The sequence below is a fragment of the Rattus rattus genome, chromosome 5, assembly GCF_011064425.1.
Source record: "Rattus rattus isolate New Zealand chromosome 5, Rrattus_CSIRO_v1, whole genome shotgun sequence".
NCBI lineage: Eukaryota > Metazoa > Chordata > Mammalia > Rodentia > Muridae > Rattus > Rattus rattus.
The window spans coordinates 10,613,427-10,630,557 of record NC_046158.1 but is presented as its reverse complement, the minus strand read 5'-3'; the positions used below and the strand labels follow the sequence as shown (position 1 = coordinate 10,630,557).

Genomic DNA, 17,131 nt, shown 5'->3' with positions numbered 1-17,131 from the left:
CCCAAACTCTGCCCTTCTGAGTAACTACGCATAGTCCTGAAGAAACAACTAGCCCTGCAGACAGTGACACCGGGAGGCAAGGTGGAGAGCTGCGGCCCAGCTCGGTACAGTTCCTTATCCCAAAGGAAGGACGATGGTAGCAGTGAGTGGGCCAGGGGCCTTGCAGGCCTTAGGAGACAGGGCCACCCCATCCTTGCCCTTGGCCAATCCTGAGCACCTAAGGTCACCACACACCCCCAGGGACAGAAGGGAACAAAAGGCAAGGCTCAATTAACAGTGACATAAGACAGCTGCTGCCTCATCTCCTCTCCAGCAAGGGCATGGGTTATTTTATCTGCTGCTCCAGTCCCTACTCTTGGACGAGTCAGAAAAGCTAGCTGCGTCCCAGACACTCTCCACACTCTGAGTGGCCCACGTATGGGTGCACCGGACGGAGTCCCTGGCCTACCCCTGTGGTTAAGGCACACCCTCTGCTTACCTTGTTGTTCTGCATATCTTTGTTGGCTCCGTTCTTCAGGAGCACAACAGCAGCGTCCACATTGTTCACAGCGGCTGCCCAGTGCAGAGCCGACTTGCCTGGAGAGGAAGCGAGGAGAGGAGAGAGGAGTTTAGGGCTGAGCGGATCAGGCGCTAGGCTGACATCCTCAGGAGCTGGGCTGGAGCTTGGGCCTACCTAGGTCATCCACAGCATTGACGTCAGCGTGAGAGTTGATGAGGTCCTCGAGCATGCCTTCCACGGCCAGGCGTGCCGCCAGGATCAGAGGGGTTGTGCCATCATGCATTCGGGCATCCAGATCGGTGGCTCTGTTCCGGAGCAGGATCTGGAAAACAGGGATGGATTCAGGCAGTGAGCTAAACACAAGCCCATACCTCCAGGAACCAATGCCTGGAGTGGGCTCAGCTGCTCCCATGACTCGGATGAGCCCCTGAGGAAGATTGGATGCTATGGAGCTGAATTTCATGTACAGGAGGGGCTGTGTTGGGGACCCACTGGGACCACAGGTGGCCTCATTTTTTGGTCATGGCTGCCAGAACTACTTCCAGGCTAAAGAAATCAAACTGAATAATAGCATGGGGGGACAGAGGGCAGGGTAGCCAGGACCCACAGCCATACTTGTGACCTGGGTAAGGATTCCTGGCACTGCCTGGAGGCCTAGAAAAGTGCACACATCTGCATACGCAAGCAAAGTAGGCCGTGTGGAGAGCTGTACACCAGGCAGCCCCTGCCATGAGCTCAACTTAACCCTGGGCTGATCTCAATCTCTCTTTGCTATTTTGAACCAGGGTCTTTCTACGGAGACCAGGCCAGCCTCATGCTCACAATTCTCTCAGAGTCTAGAGTGCTGGGATAACAGGTGTACATTGCCCTGTCTTGTTTAATTTCTTCTGCGGATCAACAAAGTGTGGCTCAAGTTAAGAAATATTAAACAACAAGCTTTTTGATGCCTGGTCTGTTCCCCAGTGGAGCCTGCTCCAGGGCCGCCTAGAGGACGGGTTTGGTAGTGGGGGTCACTGGATGGCGAGACGCAAGAGCAACTACTAGGGATGGTCCCTGGAGACCCAGGCAGCTAAATCCTTAAGTCACCCTGGCTGCCTCCAGGCTTCTAGGCAAAGCCAAGAGACAGGTTTGCAGGCCAGAACCAGCAGCCTCTAAAGCTCTTTCTGCTGCCATGGGCTATGCCTGCAGCCACAGCCGAATGGGGTGGGACTAGGCTGCAAAGGTTATAGCTCTGGGGTGGAGACCTCAAGTCGAGGCCACAGCCTTGAGACTGGAGGGTCTTACTGAGGGTAGGGAAGCCCTGCCTCACCCCGTAGGTTCCTCAAGACCACCTTCAGCCAGCCTGTTCAGAGAACACAGGTGGGGCTCGGTGCCGCCTACCTGGAAGACACCCTGAGCATCTGCAGAAACTGCTGCATGTAATGGGGTACGCCCCATGTTGTCTTGGATGTTGGCATCTGCGCTGGCCTCCAGCAAGCGCTTGGCAGCATCTGAACGAGAGTATCGGGCAGCCAGGTGCAGGGCAGTCTCCCCTGTGCGGTCCGTCTGGTTGTGCAAGCTGGCACCCTGGTAGATGAAGTCGGAGATGACAGCAGGTGCATCTTCTTCTTCCTCACTGTTGCCTGTCTCCAGGCCCCCTCCGCTGCAGGAGGCAATCATTAGGGGAGTGAAGCCATCTGCAGAGAGGACAGAAATGGGTAGGTGTGGGAAGGGTGATGTCAGCCTCAGGGAGGGCCAACATCCAACCCTGGCCCTGGCAGTCCTTCCACACGGCCTTCAGTTTAAGGGACCCCAGACGAGGTCCCCAAGGACGCAGTGCTGTCCACCTGGAAGATACCCTGAGACCAACATGGCAGGAGAGAACCCGCCCTGGCGAGTTGTTCTCTGACCTCCACGTGTGCACCACGGTACATGTGTGCCCCTTGTACTCAAACGAATACATGATTTAAAACATAAAATAAGGGTTAGAGAGATAGCCAGTGCTTCCAGAGGTCCTGAGTTCAATTCCCAGCAACCACATGGCCACTCACAACCGTCTGTAACTCCAGTTCCAGGGGATCCAATGGCTTCTTCAGGCTTTCCACAGGCACTGGGCATGCACATGACACACACACACACATATATGTAGGCAGGACCATGCACATAAAATAAAATGTATATGTATATATTTTATATACACCTATATATGCATATAATTTTAAAAGTCAACACTTTAGCTGGTTATGGGACCACACCTATAATTCCAGCATATTAGAAGCTGAGACAAAAAAATCCTATTTGGTGCTAGCCTGGTCTACAGAGTAAGACCCTGTCTCAAACAAACAAACAAACAAACAAACATTAACACTTTGACTAACAAAAGGCAGCATTTCATGAAAAGGTGTATTCTGGGGGTGGCGGCAGGGCCGTTCGGTGCCCCTGTCCTCCTCAATCCCTACCGGCCTCTAAGTCTATGCTAGGGGCTGTGTGCATGCATCTCCAGTGGCCTTACCTGGTCCTCGAACATTGACGTCCATGCAGTCAGCATCTACCTCCCCCTGAGGCGGCGTTGGGGCCATGGCAGACACGCGTAGGTCAGCGGCGTCCAGGTGCTGCTGGGTCCACTGCCGGTGGTCAGTCTGATCATCCAGGTCAGGGAGAACCACTGGTTCCTCAAACTGAGTTTGGGCAGAGTAAGCAGAGCGTCGTCCCTTGGGGCTGAAGTGGGAGGTGCCACCCAGGGGAGCTTGGGAGCCTAATGGACTCACCCGGAACTTCTTGGTCTCCAGGTCTTCGTCCCCCCACTCGTTCTGATTGTCGTCCATCAGGGCACCATCTGAGGCGTTCTTCAGGGGCCTGGGTGTGGGGGTAGGGAGACTGAGCAGGTCCTCCAGGAAATGCCCTGAAGCCACAACTCACATGGGCGTCCTCTACGTGCAGATGGACTTAGGGGAACGGACAGGGACGGATGGGCCAGCAGGAGCTAAGCACCCCCACCAACCCTGCCAGCCACCCCCCACCGCACAGTGGCATCAGTGTCCACTCACTTGAGGCCGACTGAGTCCTCGCCGAGGGGTTCTCTCCGCTTCTTCTTGCTGGCCTCTGACACTTTGAAACCCTCAGGGAACCAGAGCTGGCCATGCTGCCGCCTGCGCTTGCGGGACAGCAGCACCCCACAGCCCACAAAGAACAGGAGCACGAAGGCAGCTGCCGCCACGTACATGAGGTGCAGCTGCGAGGGCAGCGGAGGCTCCACCGTCTCACCTGCGGGCAGGGGCGGCAGGCAAGCACCCCACGTCAGGCGTGGCGATGCTGTGGGCTGGTGGGGGGCGGCGGACTGGCTCCACGGCCAGTGCCTCCTCACCCACTCTCCTCCATCCCACCCCCAAAATAAGGTCATTTTCTGCGGATTAATCAGAATTGCAAACTATCGCTAAATTCTCTCCTGCACCGGCTGATCTGTCTGGAGACAGTGCTCACTTCTCCCCTTTCGAGAAGGAGGATTAGCGAACTTCAAATCACTGCGCTCGCATTGAGCTGTTAAGACAAAGGATTTAGGGGGATTTTCAAGATACAAACTTCAACACTTCACATGACACCGATCAATTCTTCTCTCTCTTTAAAAAAAAACAACACACACACACACACACACACACACACACACACACACACAAAAACCCCAGTAATGATTTTGAAATAATATCCAACAAAGAAAAATCAGGGGTAGAGAATGGGGAGAGAGAAAAGGCTCCTCCACACTTTCTGGTACATGTATACATCTTAGGGGACAGCTCGTACTTATAGCTCCCACCATCCACGGCGGGGAAAGGCCATGGAAAATATTCCAGAAAAGCACTTCCTGAGCTGGGGATGACAACTGGGCACAAGGAGTGAAGAGACGGCCTGCTTGTGACCCTCCCAGACAGACTCTCCCTCCACACAAGGAACCCATCCCTGAAGAGGAAGGGCTGGCAGGAGTAGGGCACTCATTTAAAAAAAAATTAATGTGCATGGGTGTTTGACCTGCATGTATGTCAGGACCCTGTGCATGCTTGGTGCCTTCAGAGGTCAGAAGGTACTGGGCGCTGTGGAATTGGCGTTACAGAGAGTTATTAAGATGCTGCATGGGTGCTGGGACTTGAACCCAGGTCCTCTGCAACAGCAGCCTGTGCTCTTAACCACTGAGCCACCCCTCCAGCCCTTGGTCACTCACTCTTTACGGCTTCGATCTTGTAGGGGATATTGAGGCTGCCGAGGGAGGCAAGAGCACCTAGGAAGGCAGCCACATCGGTGGCGCTCTGGAAGCATTGCGAGGATGACTGTACACACTGCCGGTTGTCGATCTCCAGGTAGACGATGGAGCTGAGAACACACAGCACAGTGAGATCAGATACACTCCAGTGTGCTGCGGGCACACAGCTCTGACTCCCTATCCTATCTCCCTGACCCCCGAGGGCATATCAGACAAAGCCCTGCAGTGGAACAGTCTCCTGCAGCCCCTGTTTTTTAGCACTCGGCAGGGGCTCATTCTATTGTCCAGCCTTGCCCCTTAGGTGCACAGCGCCCCTTTTCCTCACTTCAGAGAACAGATAGTCTCTAGGCATACAATGCCCTCTTGAGAGCAGTGCCTGGTGCCCCACAGAAGTGCAGGGATGCAGTTGGGACTCCCTAGTGGGTAGCTTGCGGCAACAGCAGGCTCAGATGCCAGAGAGCCAGCTCTTTCACATCAGGCAAGTCGGCACAGGATTCTCACAAAATATATCTCTGACCTTCACCACAGTCCCATGCCAAGAAAACCAGGACTAGGAACCGCTAGGGTCAGGAGACACTAAGGTGCCACCAGGCAGATGCCCAACAGCTCAGGCTCCTGGGATGGACCTCAAATGCAGGTTACTTGGCCTGGCCCGTGCTTCCCTGCCCATCCCCAGGTGGCTCTGTGCAGTGTCCAGGAGACACTTTTTTTTTTTTTTCTCGAGCTGGGGACCCGAACCCAGGGCCTTGCGCCAGGGCAAGTGCTCTACCACTGAGCTAAATCCCCAACCCCTCCAGGAGACACTCTTATCTCTGCCTCCTCACCGCCACCCTAGGCTCCTCGGCCTTTAAGGCTCAGCAAGAGCGCCCTTGTGTACCCCTCACTCCTCTTCTGTGGTATGGATGAGTCACTACAACTGAGGTGCAGGATTGGTCTAGGATGGCTTAGCCCCAGGGGACATCAGCCTGGTCTCCAACACATGATACACGGTGGGGCCTGACAGTCACATCTGGGCAAACACTGGGCATCCAGCAGAGGGATGGCCTCATCGTTCCTGGTGCTTTCTGACGTTAAGGTAAGTTGAGGTCACAGCTCCAGGGTTGAGCTGGTTCAAGAACCCAGGGACACACCGGGAACCAGCCCACAGTGGCAGGAGCTCACTCACCCATGGATGTCCATGGGGTCCAGCTCCCTGCGCTGGCGCCCACCATTGGTGCCAGGAAGCAGTGACGTTGTGGCCCAACCCACTGCAGAACGCTTGATCGGGTGCTTGCGTAGCTCTTCCTCGCGGCCATAGTAGGGGAAGATCATCTGCTGGCCCTGTGCGTCACGCTTGAAGACCACGTTGGTGTGCAGCACGTGGCTGAGCTCCCGCAGGAAGTGGAAGGAGTTGTTGCGTAGCTGATCGGGCGGAAGCAGCACCACCAGCACCAGCGTGCCGGCTGCCAGTCGCTCGGGGACGTGCTCTGCACAGTCCAGTCCATCCCACTCACACTCCGCACTGTTGCAGCCCTGGTCGCAGTGGCCATCACTGAAGTGGTCCTTGCAGTACTGGTCATACAGGGGGCTGAGGAGGTACAGGACGAGGTCAGTCCCATCCCAGCCTGCAGGCCTCAAACCCACCCTAACTGGGCCAGACCTGGGAGATGTGCTCAGTGACCCCCCCTAGGGAAAGGGATGGACAGTGGCTTCATGTTCCTGGTGTTTGGTTTGGTTCCTCCTGCAGCCTCCTGAGCCCTGGGCCTCTGAAGCGACCCAGCCTTACTTACTTGCACTGTCCCTCGGTGAGCTGGCAGTCGAAGCCATCAAAGAGGCAGCCGGCTGAGTTGCACTGGCTGTCACAGTGGCCGTCACTAAAATATTTCCAGCACTGCAGGGACTGAGTGCAGTTCTTCCAAGGGTCATTGAAGTTGAGGGAGCAGTCGCCGCCGTCCCAGCCACACGCGTGATTATTACACTGAAGGTTGCAGACCTTATTGCCTGCATCCTCCTGGCACTCAGGCAGTTCGCAGGCCTCCTCAATCTGTGGCGGGGGAATGTCGCGCCCGGCACCACCTGTGAAGCTGTAGTCCAGGATGTGGCACAGCAGCCCGTTGAATTTGGCAGGGCATAGACAGCGGTAGAAAGGGCTCTCGGATGTGGGCTCACAGGTGCCCTGATTGTAGCAGGGGTTGCTACCCACACAGGGGCTGCTGGCTGGGAACTGGCACTCAGGGCCAGTGAAGGAGCCCAGGCATAGGCAGGTGGGACTGCGTGGGCCTGAGATGCACGTACCACCGTTGAGGCAGCGCAAGCTGCCACAAGTGCGGGCGTCATTCTCACAAGTGGCACCCTCGAAGCCCTGTGGTGGAGAGAGAATGTATGGGTGCAAGGGTTCAGGGACGTCACATGCACTCTAGCCTAGGCCAGCCACTGTCTGTGATCTGTGAAAGGTGTCCATGGCCTTGCCCTAGTAACGAGGCCCTTGAAAAGTCCTCACCACAGGCAGGTCAGGATTGCCAAGGGCTTATATTGGAGGGATATCTGAATGGGTAGAGCCCTAGGAGATTTTAGATCCATGAAACCCAAGGCTGACACTGTTACACTGTACGTGTACAAATCCCTGTGTGTCAACACCCATATTAGTGTGTTAACCCTGCATATTAGTGCCAGCTCACACTGTGACTCTCAACACCTTCCACTCAAGGCAGCAACCATAGGAAGTGGCTGGCAGGGTGGGGACCTGGCCCTCCTGCTAAGTTCTCATGCAAACTTAAAACTGCTCTAAGATGAACATCTATTTAAGGATGTTGGGCTGGGATACAGTGGCAAAACATTTGCCCAGCTTGTGTGAGTTCCCAACATAGCATAGCAGGAAATAAACGTTTTAAACTGGGGCTGTTCTGTAGCCTAAGGTACCTCAAATACAAGGCCATCTTTCAGCCTCAGGCTCCAGAGTGCTAGGATCATGCCCACTCGAGTTTTATGAACAAGCTGGGGACAAGAGAAAGCATGTGACCTAGACCCTAGCCTCTGCCGGAGGTCGTCCGGCTGACTACTCAGAGTGAGGGACAGATCCACCCAACCTGAATCAGGGTTCAGGCACCCTCAGACCTGGCGCCCTTGCAGCTGCACAGAGCAGGGACACCTACCGCAGGGCACCTACAGATGAATCCACGGGCGGTGTTGGAGGCCACGGCACAGACACCTCCATTCTTGCATGGTTTGCCCCTGCAGCCATTAATGACCGACTCACAGCGGCGTCCTGTGGGAGAGACAGTAAGGAGGCCAGTCCTGCTGACCCTGCCCATCCACCCGTCCGACCCGCCTGCCCGGGGCACGTACCAGTGTGGCCAGCCCGGCACTCGCAGTGGAAGTCATTAACACGTTGCACGCAGTTCTGGGTGCCACGTGGGTCACAGGGGTTGGAGAGACACTCATTGACATCGCCCTCGCACCGCTCCCCGACGAAGCCTGGCGGGCAGGTGCAGGTATAGCCACCCACCTGGTCCACGCAGGTGCCGTTATTGAAGCATTTGGGGCTTCGGGAAGCAGGGTCTAGGGGAGGATGGCAGTCATCGACGTTGATCTCACAGTGTACACCTGCAGAGTGACAATAGACACTGTCAGAAGATACTGGCTGTACCGTCCTGTGTGGCCCAGTCCAGCAACCAATCAGGAACTGGGACCAAGGGAACGGAGCACAGGGATTTTGGAGCCCATCTTCCTACTAAGATCCCTGTCCCGTGGTCAGCTCTGAATCACCTTGGCCTCACAAGACAAGACTGAGTGATCTCTGGCTGGATCCTGCCCATGCCACCCAGGCCCCCACCCAGGTCCCCACCCTTACCCTGTGTGCCCCTGGGGCAGGAGCACTTGTAGGTGTTGGTCAGATCAATGCAGGTACCCCCATTCTGGCAGGGTTGGGATAGGCACTCGTTGATCTCCTCAGAGCAGTTAGAGCCATGGTACCCAGCCACACACTGTAGAAATGGCATAGGCCACAGCTTAGCTGGGATTGTGGTATCATGTCCCCCACTTGCCACGCAGCCATACCCTGTCAGCCCTCAAGTGGGAGCTCCCCCCAGCAGACCCCAGATAGGACCTCAGTAAGTTGAAATAAGTGTCCAAGGTGGGGAGGGGACAACACCTGGCCCCCCAGGGGTGAGGGCTTGGACCAGGTGTCAGGTACCATGAAACCAGAGGGAAGAGATACCCTAAGCCACTGCCTGGCTTGTTTTTCCTCCCCCAGCACATCTGTCATGTGACTGGATCCTGAGCAGATACGGGACAGTTGCTCTAACATGGCTCAGTCTGCTACGATACACTATGTCCTAGCCTTGACCGCCTGTAGCAACACTCACACCGACACCCTCCTCCACCCCAGGACGGCCCACACCTTGCAGGAAAAGCCACCGAGATAGTCAGTGCAGGTAGCTCCATTCTGGCAGGGATTAGGTGAGCACTCGTCCACCTCGTCCTCACAGTAGCTGCCCGTGTAGCCTGCCTGGCAGTGGCAGTAATGCTTGTCTTCCTCATCCACACAGAGCCCTCCGTGCTGGCATAGGAGAGTGACATCGATGCCTGTGGGGACAAGAAGGGAAGGAGCTGAGGCCTGGGTTCCAACTCTCAGGACTACTGCCCATTCCTTCCCGACCTGGTAGCACCAGGGTGTTCCTGGCCTAGGCTGAGCCGGAGCGAGAACAGATGGTTACCTCGCTTCTGTGCAGCCACCTCGCAGGACACACTGAGCACGTCGCAGTTGAAGCCAGTCCAGCCGCTGCGGCACTCGCAGTGGTACTGTGTGTTGGTCTGCCAGCACTTGCCGCCATTCTTGCAGGGAGCTGAGTCACACCAGCGCACAAGGTTCTGAGGAGACAGGCAGTAGTCAGCCTCTCCCCGACCAACTCTGACTGCCAGGGGCACCCTCCTGCCTCGTCTGGTCCTGGCTGGCTTTTGAGTAGCACAGTGGTTCTCAATTTCCCTAACACTGCGACCTTTTAATAACAGTTCCCCATGTTGTGGTGGCCTCCAACCATAAAATTATTTCATTGCTTCTTCATAACTGTAATTTTGCTACTATAATGTAAATACGTGATATGCAGGATATCTGACATGCAACTCCTACTGGGGTCATGACCCACGGGCAGAGCACCAGTGGAGTAAGGCATTCTACGCCCTGACTCCTCCACTCCTGTCCCCACCCGCTCAAGAAGAGTGTCACCTAAGACTCTCAGGCACAGGCCTTGCAAACACCTCCTGCCCCGGGAACAACCTGGACTGGGCTCCATGTCTCCTTACTCTCCTTCAAGGCTCTCTACAGCCCACCGGCTGCCTTCCCTTGGACATCCTGCCCCCAGGCTGCTTCAGACAGACGGCCACATAATACACTCCACAGAAGCAAGGGCCTGGCTGGCATCCATGCCCAACTGTCTCTCTCAGAAGCACCCAGCTTGGCATTTTCCCAGAGGATGTGGGTTCACTCTGACTCCATGAACCAATGATGACCGTGGGGAGCCCTCTGAAGGAAGCATGGCTCAGGACTGGGCAGTGGGGAGTCCTAGGCCTTCTGGGTCACACCCTGCAACCTCAGCTCACCTGGCAGTTGAGACCAGTGTAGCCCTGTGGGCAGGTACACTTATAGGTACCATAGCTGTCTTGGCAGGTGCCCCCATGCAGACAGGGCCGTGAGTCACACTCATTGACGTCATACTGGCAGTAGCTGCCCATGAAGCCAGGTGGGCACAGACAGGTGAAGGAGTTGATACCATCCACACAGGTGCCACCATTGAAGCAGGAGCTGGAGGCAGATGAGAAGCAGGGAAGAGTGAGGAGGACCAAGGGTCCTTGCCAGGAGAGACAACTCTATGCCTACCCGGCCGCAACACTCAAATCATGAACGAAGATTTTATAACATATGGGTGCATGATGGTTAAAAAAAAAAAATCGAGGGCAAAATAAGAATACTATAGGAAACACATCACACCTCAGGCTTGACACTGATATTTAACTGTAAGCCTCCTGGCAACCAGGGCAAAAGGGGAAATAAGATGAATTACAAAACTCTTGTTTGATAGGAGGCTGGTTCCCCAATTCCTCTGGATAAACTTCCCTGTTCTAAGTCACTGAAGGTCACAAAGGCCCCTTCAGGAGGGACACTGCAGCATAATGAGCAATGCTGGACTCAGCTCAGTTAGTGCCGAATGCCCACCGGGTCTGGACAAGAGACCTGCTTGACATGCTATGCTGTGAAGGCTGTGTCCTCCCCCACCCATTTCTCTCCCCTCCCAGCTGAGGCGGGGACCCACCTCTCGGTACAGTCCGGTGTGTTGTTCTCGCAGTGGATGCCATTGAAGCCCGTGGGGCAGGTGCACGTGTAGCTGTCCACGCAGTCAGTGCAGTTGGCACCATTTTGGCACGGATTGCTGGCGCATTCGTTGATGTCCTCCTCACAGAAGGCACCCTGGAAGCCGGGCAGGCAGTCGCAGAAGGCCGCGTTGACCCCGTCAGTGCAGGAACCCCCGTTGTGACATGGGTCTGAAGGGACAGAGGGATGAGCCTTAGGGTGGCCACTGGCCATGGTACGGGGACCCGAGAAGGCGGTGTGGGATGGCAAGAGCTCACTAGCAAGCCTCCATGACACTAGTTGATGGGGCCACTCACCTCAGGTTGATCCCAGCACTGAGCCTGGGATCTGCTCTGCAAACGCTCCTTCCCTCAGGCCCAAGGCTTCACAGAGCAGTCATGGGGAAGCCGGCCCCCCTCCCCCACTGATGGTGCCAGGCGGACCCTCCCTCAATGTCTTTAGCTTTGACTCAGGATGGGGGCATCCCCAAAGCCCTACACAACTCAGGGGGGGGTCAAGGTTGAATAGAGATAGTCCCCACGTCATCATTTTGAAGTGACTGGCGCCTCTGCTGGGTTGGGAAACGTAGCAATAAAGCCTTTTAGAGACTTTGCTCAGTCCGTGAGAAGCACACATTGATGATGTTCAACAGCCACCTCCTGGCCTGTCTCTAGCCTCTGACCTGTCTCTTTTCATGCACAGGAAGGTGGACCGAGCTGAGGGCACAGCTACCCACAGCCCTACATGACTGCTGGGCACCAGGACTGTTTTCCCACCTCAGCAGCTCTCTGCTATGTGTGCTTAGGGACAGAGGCACACGAATATAGGACGGACAGAGCCGGGTACCACTTACTGGGTCGGCAGTCATCGATGTCACTCTCGCAGTTGCGACCCGTGTAGCCAGCCTGGCAGAGGCAGCGGTAGCTGCCATTGGTGTTCTGGCAAGAGGCACCATGGCGACACGGGCTTTTCACACACTCATTGATGTCGATCTCGCAGGTTTGACCTGTGAGGACAAAACTCATTTGGTTACCTCCCCATCCTCTGAGCCTCTGTCCTAGCTGGTCCGTCTATCCCCAGGGCTTCTCCCCTGACCTCTGGGGAACAGAGGCTATGGAGTCAGATGGGAAAGGCCATCCAAGGTCCTCTTCCGCTCCTGGGCTTCCCAGAGCTGGTGGTTCAGCACGGATGGGCTCATCTCTGGAGACCATCCCACAGCCAAGCCGGGACCCCTGACTTCCCACCCACCATTCTTGCCCCAGTCTGGTGGGACCAGGCAAGCCTCACCTTGCCAGCCTGTGGGACAGACACAGGAAAAGCTCTCATAGTCCTCGGACTCCTTGCATACCCCACTGTTTTTGCAGGGGCTGGTGGCACATGGGGCCAACACCACCTCACATGTGGCTCCTAGAAAGAAAGATACGTAGTAGATAGGACCCAGCTAACCTGGCCCACAGTGTCTTCCATAGAGGGGCTGGGGGAGTATAGGAGATGCTGTGTGATTGGCCAGCCAGACTCTGATCCCGGGAGGAATGACGATTGCAGACAGGAAGTTAGAGATAAAGCAGAATCAAGTTTCTCTCTGAAGCTACTTTTTAAAAAAGTGTATAGTGTATGCACACGGGTATGTAAGTACACACAAGTGTGTATGCAGAAGCAGAGGTGGATGTCAGGGGTCCTCGGCCAACCCTGCACCTTATTCCTTTGAGACAGAGTCTCCCTGAATCAGAAGCCTGCTGATTTTAGCTAGGATGGCCAGCCAGTGAGCTCTCAAGATACATCTGTCTCTGCTCCCAAATGTTGGGGTTACGGTACCCAGTTTTCATGGAACAGGTCTCAGGTTTCCACAACAAGCACTCTTTCTCCAGGGGCCATCTATCTAATCCCAGAAGCCATTGCTCATCTTCCAAATGCTGCAAGATGGGCCTTGCTCAACCAGAGAACCTCAAAACAAAACCCTACTATAACAGGTGGTTGAGCCTGGAGGACCCTGGCCTGGTGCCCATTCCAGGAAAAACCTTGAGCTGATCCTGAGGTTTTAGGTCACTCCTGAGACAGAGCTACCATGGCTACCCCAAGCACATCCTACACGGGGTGCAGCCTCACACTAGGGCAGTGCATCTGATAACCGCCTGGGGGAGCCATGCGTAACCCAGGTGACTCCTCATAATCCCAGCTAGCTTTCCTGTTTATGGCCATGGTTGGCTCCAGGAGCTAAGCAAGGAAGCCTTATCTTCCTTGTCTCCCACCATGTCCCCAGCCCGCTGGTGAGAGTCTCCAGGGCCTCTCTCTCTATCGGTTTCCACGGTGACCTGGGCAGACAGGAACTTTGACAGAGTTTCCGACAATTGTGCAAAGGGAAGCAGGAAGCAGGCCAGCAGGAAGCTGGTCAGCGCGGCTTGACTCCTCCCGCCAGCCCCGATAGCAACAGGACCAAAAGGGACAAGGGGTGTGCCTGGCGGCTGACAGTTTCCTCACTGACCAACGCAGGAGACAAAATCCAGGCCCTTTAACTTTGTCAAAGAAAACAGCATCCTGGTCACTAGCTGCCAGGCACCATAGGAACTGGAAGGGCTCCACCTTCACAGACCCACTTGCGATGTCCAGAACCCAGCAGCAGCAGCAGCAGCAGCAGCAGCAGCAGCAGCAGCAGCAGCAGCAGCAGCAGCAGCAAGAAAGCCACCAGTATTCAGTGGCAGCATTGGGAGCTGCAGGGGTTGGGGGGCAACGTGGCCATGGCTTTCATGTTCAATGCACATCTCTCCTGCAGGGGGTCTACTTCTCGCCATTCCTCAGGCAGTGCCCATGGCAGGAGCTGCCACTGTTCATCTGAACAGAGGGCTCCTTGTCTCCTCACACAAAGAAGCTGCCATCAAAGGAATCCCAGGCCCAGCCAGAGGAGGAGGGCAGCCAGGGCCCCCAGAGACACAGGCAAAGTGGACCGTGATCCATTCAGTCTCTACCAGTCAGGCCCCTGGACTTTCTCTGGAGGAGTCCAGGGCTCCCCTCACCCCAGACATGCCAGCTGAACACCCAGATACACACACCCTGGAGCTTCCTCCTAGGCACCCTCTGTTTGCTCATCAGGGGACTATCCCCAGGCCCAAGTGCCGCAGGATCCAAGAGCCCCACTCAGTGAGGAGCAGAACCTTCTCCAATGCCTGGTGAGCCCATACACTCTCGGCCCCCCTAGCTACCACCAGAGCCGATTACAGTCCCTGGCTGCTCATACCTGTATAGGGCAGAGGGCAGTTGCATTTGTACCCAGCGACATCATCAATGCAGGTGCCCTGGTTCAGGCAGGGGTTGGAAGCACATTCGTTAATGTTGGTCTGGCAGTTAGGGCCTGTAGGAAGAAGAGCAAGAGTGGGTGGGCCTGAGCCTCTGTCCTGTGCCCTTACTCGGGAGAGCCAGGGGCCCAGTCTGAGAAATGCCAGCAGCTCCTGTTCATCAGGTAGACCAAGAAAGAAGACACCGTGGGGTTGTATTGCCACCAGGGAGGACCCACTCTGCTGTGTCACCCACCACACTCACCACTGAAGCCTTCTCGGCAGGTGCATACGTAGCCACTGGTCATGTCTTTGCAGGTGCCACCGTTGACACAAGGGTTGGACTCACACTCATTGTTGTTGATGTCACAGTTTGTCCCACTCCACCCAGGGGCACAGTCACATTTGTATCTGTAGAGAGGCCTCTGTTTGTAGCCTGGGCTCAGAGCCCTCTTGCTAGACTACAGATCCAGTCTGAGGGCAAGGACACATCATCTACTGGACTGGAGGTACCCACCTTTCCCAAGACCATGTATGGATTCTAGACTGGGACAGTGTGACCCAGTACTGACCCTCTGTACCAAACTTTAACAGTTTGAATAAGGACTTTAGCAGTCTCCCCATACACACACTGACAGAGGGCTGCTGTCACAAGTAACAGACAACCGTTTCAACAGCCAGGGTGCTTAAGGTCTATATCCTGAGCTGATGTTAGCCAATAAGGACACAACCCAGGGATGCTGGGAAGACTCTAGGGGCTGACCTCAGACTACTGGTCTCACAGGAACACCCATTCACCCAGTCCGTATCTGCCCCAGGCTTCTAGCTGGTTCCTCCCAGGCCAGTCTGCCATACCCATTGAGGCCATCCCGGCAAGCTCCATGGATGCAGGGGTTACTGTTGCACTCGTTGACCTCAGACAGGCACGTAGGGTCGTGGTAGCCCTCGGGGCAGCGGCAAGTGAAGCCGGCGATGCCATCCTCACAGGTGCCCCCGTTGTGGCAGGGGCTGCCCGCACATTCGTCAATGTTGACATTACACATGCTCCCTGTGGGGGAGAAGGGGCTGATACCAGGCCTGCCACCCAGAGACCCACCCTCCTGGAGCTAAACCTGACTGGGCCTCAGTTTCCCCGTGTGCCAGTCTATGGAACTTTGAGCCACGGTAAAGTGCCTTATGCAGCAATGAGTTACGTGACTGCGGTGCCAGTAGCTTCAGGGTCTCCCGTTGGTCCAGTCTGGCCACAAACTCACTGCGTATCGGAGAATAGCCTGCGTTTCTGATCCTCTTGCTTTCAATGTCAGAGTACTAACATATGCGCTACGCTTGGCTTATGTGACAGGAGAACTGAACATGTACGTGGCAGGGGCTTTGCACGCTAGGCCAACACCTTACCAACCGAGTCGTTCTTCAGCCAAACTTTACTACACCCTTGAGACCTCTGGGACACTGTCCCTCTGTTGACAAGGTTCCCAGGGCTCAGAGAAATTAAGGTTCTTATCAGATATAAGGGTGTCAGAGGCAGACATATGGCCGAAAGCCTGGCCTCGGAGCTCTAGCCACCCCACTTCAGCCTACTGGCCCATTAAGTCTGATGTGGCCAGGGCTGACACTGACAGGGGACAGAAGGCTTGTGGAGGCCACCCAGTCCTTATGATACGCCCCCTGTGGGCAGACCAAGATCTGGGAGGTGGATACCTAACTTGTCCTCCAGCCCTTGGACCCCTGCTAGCCCCACAGTCCCTCCCAGACCTCATTCATCTAAAGGCTCTAGGGTTGACCTTGACCTCCGACTTCAGCCGCTCACCTGTGTAGCCTGGCTCGCACGCACACTCGTAGCCATCGATCCTGTCCAGACACGTGCCAGAGTCACAGGGGTTGCTCGCACAGTCATCCAGATTGATCTCACAGTTGGGTCCTAGGGGCAGCGTGACATGTGGTCAGCCTCCAAGCCTAGCCTCACCCTTTTCCACCCACTGCCAGCTCTGGCCAGTCACCTGTGGTCCCCTTGAGGCATAAGCAGAGGTAGTAGTTGTCACGGTCCTGGCAGGTGCCGCCATGGCGGCACGGCTGGCTGTGACACTCATTAATGTTGGTCTCACAGTGATGGCCTGTGTAGCCTGGCTGGCAGAGGCAGGTAAAGGTGGCCACACCATCCTTGCACAAACCATAGTGACAGGGGTCAGGGTCACACTCGTCAATGTCCACCTCGCAGTGGGTCCCCGTGTAACCTAGATGGCAGGAAAGGTGGACATTGGTGAGCTTCAGGGCCAGTTACTCCCTCAACACTCAGTTGGCTACACCTAGGGAAAATACTGAGCGGGCCCAGGGTCACTCCCTGGTCACTGATGGATGTGGGAGTGTCACATACCCCGGGATGTTCTCATCACTTCTGTCCGGAGTCAAAGCAGAGTTAAGTTCTTGGCGCTCAGATTGTATAGCCCCAAACGAAGGCCTCCCCAGTTTCCTGTCCCTTCTTCCCACTATCTAAGCCCGAGTCCCCTCCCCCAGACCCTGCACACTGCCTCTTTTTTTTTTTTTGTTCTTTTTTTTTTCGGAGCTGGGGACTGAACCCAGGGCCTCGTGCTTCCTAGGCAAGCGCTCTACCACTGAGCTAAATCCTCAACCCCATGCACACTGCCTCTTGTACCTTCTGTGCACACGCAGGTGTAGGTGTTGGGCCCATCCAGGCACTTGGCGCCGTTCTTGCATGGTGTGCTGGCGCACTCATCCACGTCATACTGGCACAGGTGCCCGCTGAAGCCTGTGGCCAGGGAAGAGGAGATGGTTATATCTGACGGTATCCT

General features: G+C 55.7%; 1 protein-coding gene across 1 annotated transcript in view; it reads right to left on the bottom strand.

Annotated features, from left to right (window-relative positions):
- The window catches only part of Notch1 (notch receptor 1), a 45,766-nt gene that overhangs the window by 3,862 nt on the left and 24,773 nt on the right, over positions 1-17,131 (bottom strand). The window contains exons 10-33 of the mRNA XM_032903023.1: positions 16,975-17,088; positions 16,322-16,555; positions 16,132-16,242; positions 15,180-15,372; positions 14,590-14,735; positions 14,288-14,401; positions 12,343-12,462; positions 11,909-12,061; positions 11,018-11,246; positions 10,308-10,509; positions 9,425-9,578; positions 9,109-9,293; positions 8,560-8,692; positions 8,055-8,312; positions 7,862-7,974; positions 6,500-7,071; positions 5,896-6,297; positions 4,692-4,840; positions 3,526-3,742; positions 3,247-3,334; positions 2,991-3,156; positions 1,880-2,175; positions 674-821; positions 479-576 (exon numbers count right to left, since the gene is read on the bottom strand). Of these exons, the coding sequence (XP_032758914.1) occupies positions 479-576; positions 674-821; positions 1,880-2,175; positions 2,991-3,156; positions 3,247-3,334; positions 3,526-3,742; positions 4,692-4,840; positions 5,896-6,297; positions 6,500-7,071; positions 7,862-7,974; positions 8,055-8,312; positions 8,560-8,692; positions 9,109-9,293; positions 9,425-9,578; positions 10,308-10,509; positions 11,018-11,246; positions 11,909-12,061; positions 12,343-12,462; positions 14,288-14,401; positions 14,590-14,735; positions 15,180-15,372; positions 16,132-16,242; positions 16,322-16,555; positions 16,975-17,088 (4,595 nt within the window). The remainder of the gene's footprint in view (positions 1-478; positions 577-673; positions 822-1,879; positions 2,176-2,990; positions 3,157-3,246; positions 3,335-3,525; positions 3,743-4,691; positions 4,841-5,895; positions 6,298-6,499; positions 7,072-7,861; positions 7,975-8,054; positions 8,313-8,559; positions 8,693-9,108; positions 9,294-9,424; positions 9,579-10,307; positions 10,510-11,017; positions 11,247-11,908; positions 12,062-12,342; positions 12,463-14,287; positions 14,402-14,589; positions 14,736-15,179; positions 15,373-16,131; positions 16,243-16,321; positions 16,556-16,974; positions 17,089-17,131) is intronic.